Genomic DNA, 16,671 nt, shown 5'->3' with positions numbered 1-16,671 from the left:
ATTACTTTCCCACTCCTGAACTATTGGATTGATTGACACCAAGAATTCGTCCCAAACCAGTCCAGTAACCAGAGTCAGTGCATGGCTGGCTGGGTTGAGGAGAGGTAGGATCCAAAGGGAGGACACCAGCAGATTGGTTTAGGCAAATGCAAACAGTGAAACATTAATAAATGAAAATGAAACAGAAAAATCTGAACACAGGGAGACCCAAACAGGGAGTATAACAGACAATCTGAAAAGCACAAAAGAGGGAAACAGGCCTTTTATATACTGAGGTCTGACTGTGAATCAGAAACAACAAGACAAGACATGTGAAAGTGATTACAGACAGATCAAGACAATCAGGACACTCAGGAGAAAGTCAACTGAATACAAGGTGTGAAAGGAAACCAACCTTCAAAGTAAAATAGTAAGTAAAAAGATATGAATGTCACACTAGACAAGATAAAAGAGACAGATGCAGGAATAAACAGGCAAACAATGAGGGAACTAAAACTATAAATCAACATGTGAGCAGAATGCAACGCTGAAAACACATCACTAGAATAAGCATGAAGTAAAATCGGGAATACAAGACTGAAAATCAAATTAAGACTCACAACATACAGTGAAAACAGGGATCAGATCATTGAGCAGATTTTAATATCAGACAAAGATGACTCAAGTAAATGCAAAATGCAGTTTTAAAATCATGATTCAATTTCATAAGGTGAAAAAAATTAGCGAACTTGTCGGCAGCTTTGTGTCAGATCACATCTGGCGTAAAACTAAAACAGAATTTCATGAAAAGAACATCAACAGTCAAACATGGTGGTGGTAGTGTGATGGTCTGGGGCTGCTTTGCTGCTTCATGACCTGGAAGAATTTACGGAACTTTGAATTATGCTCTCTACTGGAAAATCCACAAGGCAAATTTCCGACTATCAGTTTGTGCCCTGAAGCTCACTTTGGTTATGCAGCAGGACAATGATCTGAAACACACCAGATCTGAATGCCTCAGAAAAAATAAAGAAAATAAAGGTTGTTGAGTGGAGCAATGACTCAAATCAGATTAAGATGCTTTGTTATGACCTTAAAGATGTCATTCAAAACTAGAAAAATAGTCAAACAGAAATACTAATTCAAATATCTTATCTTAAAAGTCTCAGAAAACCACAAGACCATGACTCCCTCAGATTATTGTCCCAGTGCCTTTGCATAGATTTAGGCTACAGTGTTGTGCAGTGTGGGCACTGCGGGTATGTTAGCATTTGCATTTTGCTTAGAAATTCCAGCAAACAGTATAATGAGATTTCAGACTTCTAGTCATTTCTAATAGGTGACTTTCACATCTCTCTAAAGTAATACATTTAACTACTGAATTGTTAGAAACTAGCATACATGTGTTTACACTGTTTTGTGCAAGAATTTAATGATTAAAAGCTTATAAATATTGCACTTTGTAGTCAGTGGGGTTTGATTTCAGACACATTTAATCTTTTAAACTTTAAGCAGTAAAAAAGCATCAAAAGGAAAAACAAAAAGAAGTTCTCTTATTCATAATCAAACTTTTAAAAGGCCAGGGAGGAAACGAGCGAGGGGTTTGTCAGTGGATGGCATGGCTGTCACTTTAGCTGGTGTCCATTCACATGATTCATGTTGACTGAAGCCCTGCGTTTGTCAGGGGAGGTGTCTGCAGTAAAAGTGCCACAGCCCTCCAGATTGACACTCATTAGTGAGGGGCTGCGAGGCAGAGAGGGCCCGCAGGGGGCAAGAGGGCAGGGAGGAGGGCGAGAGGCCACATCCCACTAAAAATAAATGATTTTTAATGATTGATACAGATAGCAGCAGACTGATAGGGCCAGATGAATCAGAGGGCTTAGGTGGTGGCGGTGGCAGGCAAGACCTGTGGTTGGCAAGCTGTTGTCAGTTGAAACGCCGCTTAAAGCCAGCGTGTCCGGCTCAAACGTGTCTCATCTGAATCCCAATACACACATGCATGTACCACCTCGATGCCAGCGCCCCCCGCCCTGCACTTGTTGTGTTTGACCACCCCTAGCAGCGCCCCTCTGCCCCCTGCCAATCAAACTATAGACACAAATACCCGCATTCACATCACACACATTGCAAACAAATGCCAGCACTCACCCAGGAGCAAGTGAAACAAACAGGGGCTACCACACTCCAGCGTCCTCCCACACACACATATACACACTTCAGACTTCAGCCGCTTGTGCTTTAATTCTGCTGCACTTTCCAAGGCTTCACATCCCCCGGAACACCGTGTCCATCACTGTGTAAATCTGCAGTTCAGGTCATTCATTACACATGTCTTAAGCTGCCAATCATTCAATCAATAGCGGCTTCATTACAATGATTGTAATATCAAGGCCGCCAGCATCAAGATTGCAGGATGTTGGGGAGTAAGGGGGCAGGATTATTTTAATACACCATTCAGATCAAATTTCCTTCAAAAGTAATTTTCTGTTGCACTTTCTTATGAAGTGTTTTTCAAAGCCTGAGTTAGAGTGGGAGAGGCATGAAAGGTTTTAAGTGGACATTGGACTGGAAGGTGATAAAGCTGGAGTTTTTATACTGGGCTATGCCATGGCCCATTAGCACATCAGCATGCAATCAAGTGTTTTTGTCTTTCTTTGAAGTGCATGATATATAAATAATTTTTTTCATTTTCTTTAAAACTTTAAAACCGTGGGTTCATATTTATGTGATCTTTTTACTGTTTCGGCAGCAGCGAAGCGCCACTTTCCAGTGCTTCATCACTGCCGCAACCAAACACAAGAACCAAGAAGTGCCAGGTAGACAGTGAGAAGAAGGATTAAAGCAAGGGAAGCTGACTAAGTGGGTCAGTGTCAGAGTGAGGATGGCTCAAGTGTTTCAACTCGCAGGCTGTGGGAGAAAGGCAGTTGGTTATGCTTGATACGAGGCAAACTCAACAGAAAGAAGCATGTTAAATTCACAAATATTCCACTGCCAGATTTCATCTCGTATTTCTGCTGCGGTATTCACGGACATCTGCTAAATTCCTCTCAAGTTACAGTAACGTCAAGGATAATGAAGCCATCCCTCAAGTGTCAGTGTGGGATTAAGGAAGCTGGGCAGGCACTGAGACACAACAGAAACCATGCTGGCCGTCTGCATGCCCCGACCCTTTATGAGAGCTGAACAATTATTAAATGAACACACTGTGCCTCTGTTAGGAGACGTGTCTCAAGCCAGTGGAAATCCTTGGCTGAATTGGCAGCGCCTGACACCTTGTTCAGGAGGATTTATGGCCTCATAATTAGGCATTAAAAGGAGAGCCTATCCAGAAAGGCAGCTGATGTACAGTTGCTACTCTGGATAGACAGAAACAGCTAAGCTTGTCATTGAAGGAAGACATAGGGTTTTTTCCATGCCCTTTAAATGTGAGCCAAACATCAGAAAAAAAACAACAATCTTATAAATAAAAACCTAAAAACCTAGATAAAGTTTTCAGCATAAATTACATTTTTTTTGTTTAGTTAAATGCAAAATATGTTAGTTCTCTTTGTGCATTTTTACTGGTGACACAACAAAATTACTCCAACTCTAATAAGACTGAGACACCGTATGAAATAAAAACAGAATGCAATGAATTTTAAATCTCATAAATTCATATTTTATTCACAATAGAAAACAGAAAATATATCAAATGTTTAGAATAAAAGTACCATTTTCAGAATAAAATTTGTTCTTTTTAAATTGGTTGGCAGCGACGTGTTAAAAAAAAGTTGGGACACAACTATGTGCTCATATGACTGTGTGGCATTCCCTGTGTGTTTTACAACAATCCATAAATGTCTGGGAACCGGGAGCAGTTGCTGGACTTCTGGGAGGAAGGTTATCCCATATTTTTGTGATGTAGGATTTTAGCTGCTCATCAGTTCGGGGACTTGTTGTTGACATGTTGTCTTTTTTATTTCATAATGTGCAAAATGCTTTCAGCTAGTTAAATTTCTGGACTGCAGCGAGAACCACACTCCTCTATTATGAACCTATGCTGTTGTAATATATGAGGTATGTGGTTTCGAAATATGCGAGAAAACTAGCTCAGGCTAAGGCTATTAAAGAGGCTAATCTTTGCCCTGCATGTCATCCCTGTTTTCTAGCCTTTTTTGAAACTGACCTGGGAAAAAACAAATAAATAAATAACTAAAAAAGATTTTACCTGGATGGGTTTATGTTGCTCTAAAACATGTATATACCTTTAAACTTTGATGGTGCCTTTCCAGATGTGCAAGCAGCTAATTCTGTATGAACCGATGAGCCCAAACATCAGGCTTTTGAATTCAGTGCTGCAAAGAAGCCGGATAGTCCCTCTCATCTTTAGTCCACAGGATGCACCATGTCCATGTTTTCCAAAAAGAATTTCAAATCTTAAGTCACCTGTTCACAGAACGGTTTTCTACTTTGTCTCAGTCTATGTTAAATTTATTACATTATTTTATTATCTTTTATTATTTATTCACATATTGTAGAAAGTCTTCACAAATTTACACTGATCAACACTATTCTAAAATTAATTAATAAAATGAGGTGTAGAGGGAAATGAGCCACATATTTTTTTTGGACACAGCACCTACAGACCCTTGAACCAGTTATCACCCCCAAAAGTGTGCATGCTGCAGGTGTTGCACAGACCCACATGATGACGCTGGGTTTAAGTGCATCAATGGACCGACCATGTCAATATTGGACTTTGATTTGTAGGTATCTTTTAAAGATAGCTACAAACTCAACATTAGAAGGCTGGGGGAACAGAGAAAGGAGAAAGTTTTTATTTTTTTCCTCACAAATTTTATTTTCATTTAAACTTGCTAATTAGATTTAGGGAATCAGGATGAGTTGGTTTAGTAGATGTAGTAGTTGTTGCCTCCTCACATCGATAACACGGCCTGCTGAAAAAAGCACATTATACTTTTGTGACCTGGATCGTACTGTTTTCATTCTTTAAGCTAAAGTAAGATAAAATATCTTAATCAGCAAGTTTTCAAAGGGCTAATAGATGCTGCTTGTCGGCTTTGCACAGTCTGTGTCCCCATTGAAGCGCTGCTTTTTTCTCAGTTTTAGGAACGCAACTGTATCCTTTAATCCTTCATTCTATCATATACAACCTAAAGTAAAAACTGCTTTATCCAGTAGCTTCTGCTTGCTTAGGTTCTAAATAAAATTGAGTATTAGAAACAGCAGTTTCACTTCCATAATCTCGATATTACTCATAAATATAAGTTTCAGAACTTGGCAATGTGCCGGGAATATACTGTAGGGACCCCCGCCACTAGAGACACAACCACAGAACCACAACTCATTCACAATTTCAGTAATGCATAGAAAATGTCTGGAGATGAAATTTAAAACGCTGATAGGCAGCAACTAGATTCCATAAAGGTCTTTATGGTTAATCTGCTGAAAACTCAATGCTTTGCCTGGAATTAAGTCCCAAATAGCTGCAGCCGTGTAGCTGACCTAAAGCCAGCTGACCCTGACAGTAGCATTTGGCATAGCGGGATCAGCCCTGCCCTGAGAAGTATGATGATTTCTGAATGTAGTCGCAGAGCACAGCAAGTAAACAGTGGCAGAGACAGAAAGACTGTCTCCGTATACGTTGGGTCTTGGTGAAGAGCGCAAGTTGGGAGGTATGGCGTCCGTAAGGGGAGGTGGTTGAGGGGCGCCCTGGGGTTGATCTGTGTTCATGGAGTAGGCCAGAGGAATGTGGGGGAAATGCACAGCTGCCCAGTTTTGTCATAGCTGCGCGCTGTGCTGTCTGAGTAACATAAAGCTGCCAGTGTTGTGTGTTCATGTGCAGGACCTCCCGTGGAACTGCAGGCCCCAGATGCACAGCCCAGCACGAGCGTACATATACAGGGCACCAGCTAGTGAAGCGGAGTCTGGGCTTGAAAGCAGCACTGGCCATCAGTCATAGTTTATTTTAGTTGTGGCTCATCACGCTGTCAGATCTATCACTGTGCTTACAATGAAACCAACACAAGCAGTGTGATGTGTGGCTGGTGTTTTCAGGGTGGATAATATAGCCAGATAACAACAGTACTGCAGTACGTATACGAACAGAACAGACCTCTTTTCTTCCTATAGTTGGTTGTATTTAGCTCTAAATATAATTAAACACTTGCTTAATCTCTCAAATTTAAAAACAAAGAGTCTTTGTAAAATGTAGGTTTTGAAGTATGTGATGTATTTGAGCGACACCTCAGTTTTGGCTCTAATAGCTAATTCAGTGTGTCACCTTGGACACATTACCATCTCTCCTTATCTTATATAATTTAAAGGATTCCTTTAAGCAAGCAGTAGTTGCCTAAAATCGTTTTTCTAATGTTTAAATAATATTTTAGAATATCAAAAATGCATTTTTGTATAAACTTTATATTTGAGTCACCTAAAAGCGTGCCCTTTCTGTATTCTGTTAATCTTTCTTGATATAGAGGTTTAGCTTCACACACTTCTGTATAATCAAGCCTGATCTTATGGCCAACCCATCTTTGCACCAGGTAGATACATTAAATCATCAACGTTGGAGAGTCATATATTTGGATTCTCCAGAAACTCATGACAGTTACAATATGTCATTAAGTTTGAGTTACTTGGTTACTGTTTACCAACACTGTATCCAAAACTCATATGAAGTCATGGAAACAATATGATGGGTGTCAAAAACACTGTTAAAGCAAAGCAGCACCATAAAAGCAAAGGTCCTGCAAAAATACATTTGTCTGTAAATTTTAAATTCAACCACTTGTAGCTCTCAGTAAAAATGATCATGTGTTGATCTTGAAAACTATGATAGCTTTAAATAATTTAATTTCAGCGGTGGAGTATAAAGCCAGGACCGAGAAGTTGACAACTTGTCATCTTAGGTTTACTTTCTCTGACTTTATAGGGGTTAGAGAGAGTTCAGAGGTCAACTACAGAGTGATAACCATCCCATTACTCTCCCACCGCAACACTCTCCCATCCCAAGCAAGCTCTGGTAAGAGAAAGTGGGAAGTGTCACAACACAGCTTGTGCCAATAGAGCTGTTTTTGAACTCCCCTGGGACATGGCATCATTTCAAAGACATATTTGATTTTTCTCTTCGTCCCCCTTAGGTTTTTCTTTTTTTCAAAACACCCTCGGAAAGGTCACTGCTCACCCTTGAACTTGCATCAAAATTATAAATTGAACATCCTGTTTCCATGTTTTGTCAGGTAGCCCAAATATGCTGGGAACACTTTCCGAAAACAAGGCTTAATGCTCTTTATGTTGGATCGTCATCTGAGACCTGAGAGTACAGCTGCAGGTCTAATGTTGCCCCACGATGGCTGGGGACGTCTGACAGGACAGAAAACCACCCAGCATTGATTACCAGCTAATTATAGACTAAGGAAGTGGCAGCTTGTTTGTTTCTGGGTTGCTGAGGAATACATTTGCACTTCACCAAGAGTTCATGAGCTATCGGGTGCGAATTCCGCTGAGCACTAAGTGCTATCTTTTCTGTCTCACTTCTGTCTTGACTTCACAAGATCTCTCCATTCTCTCTTTCCTCACTTAATTCCACCACCCTCTGTTTTCACAGCCTCTGTGGGTGGTGCCTCCTGAAGCCCTCTTTCACACCCTGTTCAGAGATTTGAATAAACATATGTTGCGTTAATTATGAACCACTGCCATGGTGCTTCAGACAGGAAGGCGTTTTTTAGAAGCTGCTATGGAGGGTCTGAGCTCCAGCTAAGTCGATCTAATGAGAAACGTTTGCACGGTGATTATGAGGGATGTCCTCACTCGTGCTTCTCACAGCTCCCAAACACCTGCTCCCAGCACAGGCTCGCCAAAACTAAAGCCAAGCTTCGCCACAATATTCATTTTTATTACAAACTTAATAAACTTGTCAGCGTCGTGTAGGAAAAGAGCTGCCTATCATAGTACAGCCTCTATAACATATGCAATAAGTCTTATTAATGTGTACCAGGAAAGTGCAACTCCAGTTCCAGAAAAGAGTCAAATGCAATAAATTGCACATCTCATAAACCAATAAGTAGTGCCATTCTTGTCTGACATAGCTGCTGAAAACCAAATGTTTTCAGTTGGTGAAAGATCTGGACTGCAGGCAGGTCAGTTCAGCACTGGGACTCTTCTGTGAAGCTATGCTGTTGGAAATCTATTATGCATTTTAGGATTTTCTTGCTGAAATATGCAAGGTCCTCTCCGAAAAAGACATTGCCTAGATGGGAGGATATGTTGCTCTAAAACCTGAATTTACCTTTCAGCATTGCCTGCAATGCCGCTCAGCCTTTCCAAATGTGCAAGCTGGCATTTCCATCACTCCCGCATATCATCAGACATGCTTTTGAATTGAGTGCTGATAACAAGCTAAATAATCCCTCTCCTCTTTAGTGCATTGGATCTCCATGTTTTCCAAAACGATTTTGGTTTATCTGACCACAGTATCGTTTCCTGCTTTGCTCCAGTGCATTTTAAAGGAGCTTTGGTGTTGAGAAAACAGCAATGTTCACATGTGGCTCCTTCTTTTCACTCTGGAAACCTGCATTTGTGGATAGAATGACAGACTGCGTCCATAGAAAATAATTTCTGGACGTGTTCATAAGCCCATGCTCTGATTTCCATAGTGTGCTTAGTGAGCATCCCATATTGATTTTTGGCCTTAAACCCTGTACACAGACCTTTCTACAGATTCTCTGAATAGTTTGATATTTGTTTATATGTACTGTAGATGTTAATATGTTCAAATTCTTCTGACAAATACTGCCTCTCTATGCTCTTTTTATACCCAGTAATATCACTGACCCGTCTCTGAATAACTTGATTATTTGCAAATGTACCTACAGCTGTTTCTTTTTAATGTTACTTACTTTTCCGGTCCTCTGTTGGCCCAGTCACAAATTTTTATGGTCATGTCCGTCTTTTATTTACCGTCTGTGCTATTTGACCAATAATATTTTCCAAAGACATCTCTCTGCGGATTTTCTTTGAATCAAAATACCTTTGCTTGAGTTTTACCTCTTCAGACTATTTAAATGGTATAATGTATTTTCTGGCACACTGCTCAGAACTCCAAGGAAACCTGAATGAGAAGCACTGATGGTTCTAAATCATCACAAAAAACTAAAAAGTTTTCTAATTTCAGATTTTTAAACCTTTGCTCATAAGTGTTCTAAATGACAACAAATTCATGTCAAGTAAATTTTTATTGCAGGTAAACAATAATCTACATGGAGAGATGCTTGAAACTGCTTGAAAATAGAGTTGAAATGAAATGAATGAATGAATGAAATGAATGGCTCAGCCTGTACAGTGGGTTTGATTTGTGAACTCTGTGTCAGGCATGCCTTGCCCACCCACATCGGCACAATGTCAAGACCAGATATTTATGGCTGAGGGGGTTAAGCACCCAAAACAAAGCTGACTTAAACAATGATTCTAGAGTCAATATTATTTCAAAGCTCCAATGAAGGTTCTGTTTTGGACAGATGTGGCTCAAATACTGTAGGAAGTGGATGTTAATGACAAGTATAGGAGTTTGACATAGTGAACATTTTGGTCATGAGTTAGAGCAACATGAAGCCTCCTTGGGTTTCAGGTGGGGGGAGGGTGGGCCTTTCCAGTGCAGATTGAGCGGGAGCAAACTGTAAACTATATCTGTGGTGTCCGCTCATAAATGTACCTGCTTTAAGGGTTTCAGTGCGATTAAGATAAATTAAATCTCATTTGAACACATGAAAAGGGAGAAAGAGTCATCCATATGTTTGCATGTTAATCCCATCCTGAACTCATGAGAAGAACTACAATAGCCGTTGATATTTTTAGCATAGTTAAAGTATGGTTATTGCGGCTCTCTGAGTAATTACCTCGTTGAATTACCTGTAAAAAATTTCCATATGTCATATGTGAAATATGTCATATGTGAAATATCGATCTAGCTACTCACTGGTTAGTGAAGTCTTATCAAAAAGACTTGAGCTGAGGAGTATTTCCATTACCATCTTGTTATTTTAAAGACAGATGTGCCGTGTAAGGAGTGCAGCAAAGCAACCACAGCTTACAGCATACACTACTTTACTGTCTCTTTTAGTCTCAATTGAATCACAACATACAAATTGAACATTAAGCTGTATTAAATAAGATTAAGGCCATGACACCATTAGCATAATGTTTAATGTGATATATAATGAAGACAGCAGTAGGATCATTTTCCCATAGATTCCTATGAGATTGCATTCTTTTTGCAAACAGTGTAGTCATCCACTGCTGGTCATTAGGAAGAATGCAAGTTTAAGGCACTCCAGGCTGGTTTTCACGCCTTAAAGTTACTTCTGTCTTTCTGAAAGTGTGATTTAGGCCCGACTGTAAAGCAAAGTAATAACAGAAAACCATGAGTAGAAAGTGAACACTGCTTCCACATGGGGCACAAATTTAAAACAAATTTTTGAATTAAAGCCATGTTAAATTTGCTGCATATTCTTGATAGCTGGCCTTGATATTGCCTGTTTTGTGCTTAAAATGGACAATTTGTAAATTTAGGAACCACTGGGAATGGAATAATTCTTTCCTTTAGGTTTGGTATGAACACCTGTTGGTTATTCTGCTCTTACAGAATGGCAAACTCTATGTAGGAAAGCGATGGGGGTGGATGGATGCGTCAACAAAATATTGAACTTTGTCTTGGAAGATCACTGTTCTGGTTTCTTATTTCTAATCTTAATGAAGTGGTTCTGAAGGTTCTCTGACTGTAAGCCTGCAACGGCCACATGGAGGAGCAGAAGTAACCCAACACTGATATGTCATCATCTTTTAAGTGGCTACGGAAAACATGTCATTATCATTCTAGAGCTTCATGATTCATTTTCGGCTTGATTTATCAGATATGCGCTGTCACTTTTGGTTTCTCTTGGGGCAATAACACATTTGTTTACATGATGAGTGCACTACTGTTCTCACTAACCATGTTTTTCTGATGTTCAGCAAAGAGCATTTATGGTATAGAGAGTTTTCTAGAACTTTTTCACCAAAACAACTACGTGCTGTGGTTGAAAACAGCACAATGAGCAGTGAACCTGACTAGCAAAGCTTAACAAGGACCTGAAACTCATTATGGAGTGCTATAATGGAGCTGAAAAGTCTGTGTAGGCTCATTTACAAGCAACACCTTTCGCAGCGTCATATTGTTTTTCACATTGTCATTCATTAAGTTTTTGTCTGCCTTAATCTAACCAAACCATGCACGGTTAAACAACACTGTAAATTGGAGAAAAATACCTATATTTACATATCACTGCCCCCAAGTGTGACGTTTTATTTTGTTTCTTTAAAGCCGTTCTTGGCAACATAATCCAGGGTTTGATTAGGTTTAGAAAAACCTAATTGGTAGAAAAATTCAGACAGAAATGTCTTGGACATTTACGAGATTTTAAAAAGATTGTAAATCATCTGAAAATGTGGATAATACTGGGGCCTTTAACGTGAGCCACTGGGTCATTAATTACAGGCCAAATCAAACATCTCACTTTCATATTTTAGTTATATTTCAAAGCACAGCGAATTATTTCATGCTGTAATTCCAGCTATCTCATAATCATCACCTTCCTTTAATGAAGACATCTGATGATGTGCCCGTCTATCACCTCTAAATTTGTCAACCCACAGAAGCCGTGGACAAGTTAACCACACTTGCTTTTACTGCATTCTTTTGAAGTCATCAAGATTTTACATCAGTTTCCAGTTACCGCATAGCTCTGAGTACGAGCGCGGTTATAATTCACTATTTATAACTCCTTCACACCCACTTTTATCCACTGGCTTACGTTCAGGTATCGGTGGAAAGTTTAGAATCCGGCAGAAAAGGCTGATATTGTACGGGCTCCACCAGGATTACAAACACTTTATCCTGCTCGCAATATATTCCAAGTTATGCTCCTGTGCACATGAGCACATGAGGGCCACCTGACCTGCTCTTAACAGAAAATGAAAGCTGATTTGTGCCACACAAGGTGATGGCCTGAGGCTCTAACCGGAAGCAAGAAGAGGATAGAAGAGGAAGTGGTGACTCCAGGGGTGAGCGAGATGGGTGGAGGTGGAGGTGTGTGTGTGTGTGTGTGGGGAGGGGTGCCGCTCACACTGTGGCCCTCTCACCACCCGTGTCAACACTGATGACTTCAGCGTGCGCCCTTGTGAGCTCACCTTGCTAGGAGAGACGCAGGAAGTGGAATTAGAGTAGTGACAGCGTCGATGGGGATAACTGTGTCATACCTGCACTGGAGGGGGGTTTCATCTATTAATGTGTGTGCATGTGTATGGTCACACACATGCAGCTGTTAATACCCCAGGGTTATCTCTTTCATCTGTGTTTATAAAGCAGATCCCCCGTGCAGGCCGGGCTCGCTGACCAGTGACACACAAACACTAAGAGGTCTTATTTAGTAGAAGAGCCTGCTGCTGTGTGACAGCCAGCTTCCTGTTTCATCCAGCTTTGGAAGCAAATGATGTGTGATTGGTTACAAACGGTGACGCTTTGACAGTTTCAGGAAACATATGTGAAAGTTAATTTTGCATATTGGGACTGAAACTGTACCTGATGCTGTCTGAGGTGTTCTGCCGCCACAGGGCGCACATGTTAAAAAACCAAGTCATAACAACATTATATAATACCCATACTGAGTACTGAAAATGTAGTGTCAGTCCAGCAGTAAGACCCATTTAAACATGCCATTATCAGGGCCTTAAACAAGACTCTGCTTGGAGGGGGAATGGTTCAAGTTAAAGGTAAATTTTAATCATTTTTAGCCTCAGTAAGAGTCTCTCTTTGTTGTCACTTGACTTAAACGCATAGATTTTTATTTATATTCTGAATATAGACACAGGTTTGTTTTTTTAAGTGTATTATTTTTAAGATTATTGCTCAAATAATGGGTACAATGTATTTTTATGTACTGGAAATCATTTTTTAAGATTACAAATATATTTAACATAAAAAATAACCCAAAATATTATTTTAAAAAATATACAAATATAATCACTTTCCTATAAAATATGATACATTTCACTGGGCTTTATTTTTAAATAATTTCTATAACACAGTGAGCTCTCTGAAGCTGCTAAAACAGTCAGTCTTGTTGTTGATTTTTTTCTTACTGTAAAAAATAATAAAATAAAAAATAAACTTGTACATTTTGACGTGTTTCGTGATTGAGACTGAAAATGAAAATAAAATCGTGTTGCTGATTCAAAATGTGAACTAGTTTATGGTGACAAAAAAACCTGAAACCCTGTGACACAGAGTGAGTAATACTTTAATAGACTTGTTTTTGTAAATATATGTTTCAGCTAAATTACAATAAATCACACACGTTAACGAATAAACTTTAACGTTAGAAAGAAGCACGGCGTGTCGAGCTGGTAGGAGATAAAAGTACATTTTAAGTAGTTTTATTCAGTCTTATTAAAAAGTAGAAATACATAAAATTAATAAACTCGTCTTATATGAACCGACTGCACCATTGTTTATTTTATCGCTAAATGCGAATTTAACGTGTGGGACTTAACATCTGCGAATGATTGTTGCTTTGTCAAAATTATCAGTGTTATTACTCTAATTATTAAAAACCTCTGCAGGCCTTTAATTGAATTCCACCTCTGACTAACTTCATTAAATTATTATTACCTATTTTCTCTTAAACAAAATCATGACAGCAGGTTTTAATGTGCGCAAATGAACCAAAAGGCGCAAAATAGCATCAGTGACAATTAAAATTAAAATTATAACATTAATTTTTTATTTGCTGTCACTTCTAAAACATTTCTGCTGTGTCCATATTTTAATTTTAAAGCAGAAGACTACACTCTACTCCTCTTTTCCCCCAAAGGTCTCTGCGTGCGTGTCTGTGTGTGTGGGTGTAATCTCGTGTCTCTACTGAGGGGATGTTCTCTTTCATATCTGGAGCCTATCGCGCCCTCCCCTGCCTCTGACACACCTCCAAAATATGACCACCTACAAAATGTATATATCATAGGTTAGAAAAGCGAGCATGTGTTTGAGTTACTGCTAGCGACTCCACACGTCAAAAAAGACAAACACCAACTCTGGCAATAATAAAAGTTTATCGATGAACAGACTAATGAGGCGTGAGGGATGTTTTTATATCTGAACCTCTGAGCGGCGGAGACACCGAGTTAAAAATTCATGTCGGTGCGTTTTGAGTCGTAGGTGAGGGCAAGTGACTTTGTTGTTTTTTGGTCTTGGTTTTTATGATTATCATCGTACATGTTTTTACTCAAACGGAGCGCAAACTTATGACATTTGACACAGCCTGGGAGCGGGGCTGCAAATGGGCGGCATAGGTGGCAACCTCTACCTCAGCATGTTGAATGGGACTGAAACGCAAACTTTCGGAAAGAACGCCGACATCAGCAGTCACTTCCACCGCGGCGGCAAGGATCTAGCCGAGTTCAAAATGGGGATTCAGGACGCGAGGTTTTACTACTCGGACTCTGTTCAGAGCGGGCAGGACGCGCTGCCGCTGCCCTACCACTCGGACCAGGCGGTAGGAGGATACGGAGCGCAACCCGGCAGGTTTTACGCACAGACCCTCAGCAGCTGCCCGTACGGCAGCGTGCGCTCTCCGCCGAGAAGCGGAGCCGGGCAGGCTTACATCCCGACGGCAGGAGACGGGTTTCCCACGGGCGGTAAAGACGTGTACTCCCCTTCTCCGGAGAATTACCCAGCGAGCTTTCAGCACGGGTTCCAGCGGCAGCCTCTCTACCCTTTACCTGGGCTACAGGTGTGCGGGAAGACTCAGGCTCTGCTCAATAACTACCCGCTGTGGGCCAAGTTCCACAAGTTCCAAACCGAGATGATAATCACCAAGCAGGGGAGGTGAGTCTCACAGAAAAACAGAAAAACTACACATTGTTTCCTCCGCTGTCGATTAGCACATTTAATGGAGCAAAGGGGGGGTCATAGAAAGCGTGAATTTCACACCGCTGCCCTTTGGTTTTTACACTTTCTAATTTACTCACTCACCTGTCTTATCTTTACCATGAGCAGCCTCCGCTACGCCACAAGAGCGCACTTCAATTCACGTCTAAAACCAGTTTTATTTATCTGTTTCCGAGAGTTGAATGGAGGTCGTCTTCCAGCTCTGCAGACTGTGCAGGCATCACCAACACGTCTCTGCTCAGGTGACGTGGTTGTTGGAAGTTTTTCTGGGATAATGATCAAAAGGTGCAAAGTTTTGCGCAAAATTTGCCTCATCCGAGCTGTTGCCTACTTAAAGGATGTGAAAGTACGACAGTTTCTAAAGAATTGAGTTTTAAATTTGAAATTTATTAGGGTACGCACAGAAGGCCACTATGTCATTTTACTGAGAGGCATCTCAAAGGTTTGTTACTATGCAAGGAATTACAACCGAATTAAAAAGTTGTTGAAGAGGCAAACAAACTGCAAAGTGGAGTCTCAGCTGCAGGCTGAGCTGTTCTTTGACCTATAAAGTCTCTTGGGTGCCTTCACTTTATATCAGCACCTCTTCAGCTGCCAAAAAGGAAATTTTACAGTTTTTCGAACCATCAGAGAAAGCGGTAATCTTTTAAAAAAAAAAAGTTACGTCATCTTTTTGACCATCCGTCATTGGCAATAATCGACGTTACAAAACTCAATTTGGGAGCTAATCGAATTCTTGTTCGTGCAGACAGCGAGTAAGAAATCTAAAACAAGAGTCAAAAACAACCCTCATAGCGATACTCTAAGTGGGAAGCTTTAAAAAAATGACGATATCGAAATTGTGATTAAAAAAACATGTGGGCTAAAAGCCTCGCGCAGGCAGCTCTCTGCAGCGCACACAGCTCATGGCCTGAGAGGGGAAGAGACGGCGCTGCCGGGCCTCTCTTGATAGGTCACCGAGCATTAAGATGCAGTCACGTCGATGAGGATTAATTCACTAATATGCGACACTTGTGTTTGACACAAGGTTTCAGGCCATAGGTTTCTCATGGCTCGGATCTGTGCACGGGAAACAATTGCGCTGTCACATAATATGACACTGATATTTCAGATATTTCCAGTGGCTTCACTCGGTTTGTCGGCTGAAACTCAAAATTTTTGTATTAAAATGGCTTGAGTAAAAATTCACAAAGTTTACTCAAGCCATTTTAATCTATATATCTATGGTTGTGTGTGTGGTGTTGTTGTTGTTGCATGTGGCGTTTTGTGGTTTTTTGAAACAGATGAATTTCAGTTTGGTCGGTGCAGCTTATGTTCTTGCAAAATATTCCCCTTTGACCTGCATGGCTTCTTTGCCTTCTGGTTTACTACTGAAAGTTATTCTGAGTGCAGTACACTTACGGTTTTGGGGGTAGGAAATGCTCCTTTTAGATAGACTTTTGATATACTTTCTTGCCTTTTATCTGCTAAACCTGATCACAAATTGCACATTTAACTGTTCGCATGCTTCACAAATGGATCGTTTTAGAAATTCCCTTCAATGCCTTGTAAGTCATTTTATGGTGTGCACAGGTTTTGCAGAATTAGCCAATGATTTGGGGATTTTAGTGTTAAAAATGTAGTATTTTATTACGTTTTTATCCAAGTGTGTGTGTGTGTGTGTGTGTGTGTGTGTGTGTGTGTGTGTGTGTGTGTGTGTGTGTGTGTGTGTG

The 16,671-nt window shown here is 40.3% G+C and overlaps 1 protein-coding gene across 1 annotated transcript in view; it reads left to right on the top strand.

The window, feature by feature from the left end:
• The first annotated feature begins 14,030 nt into the window (after nt 1-14,030).
• The window catches only part of tbx21 (T-box transcription factor 21), a 21,163-nt gene continuing 18,522 nt past the window's right edge, over nt 14,031-16,671 (top strand). The window contains exon 1 of the mRNA XM_005913684.2: nt 14,031-14,896. Coding sequence (XP_005913746.1) covers nt 14,349-14,896 — 548 coding nt within the window. The 5' untranslated portion in view covers nt 14,031-14,348. The remainder of the gene's footprint in view (nt 14,897-16,671) is intronic.

Source organism: Haplochromis burtoni, unplaced genomic scaffold (assembly GCF_018398535.1).
Source record: "Haplochromis burtoni strain Fernald_Lab_line unplaced genomic scaffold, NCSU_Asbu1 Contig_6, whole genome shotgun sequence".
Taxonomy (NCBI): Eukaryota; Metazoa; Chordata; class Actinopteri; order Cichliformes; family Cichlidae; genus Haplochromis; species Haplochromis burtoni.
The sequence above is the reverse complement of the archived record's forward strand: the minus strand, read 5'-3'. Positions and strand labels throughout refer to the sequence as shown.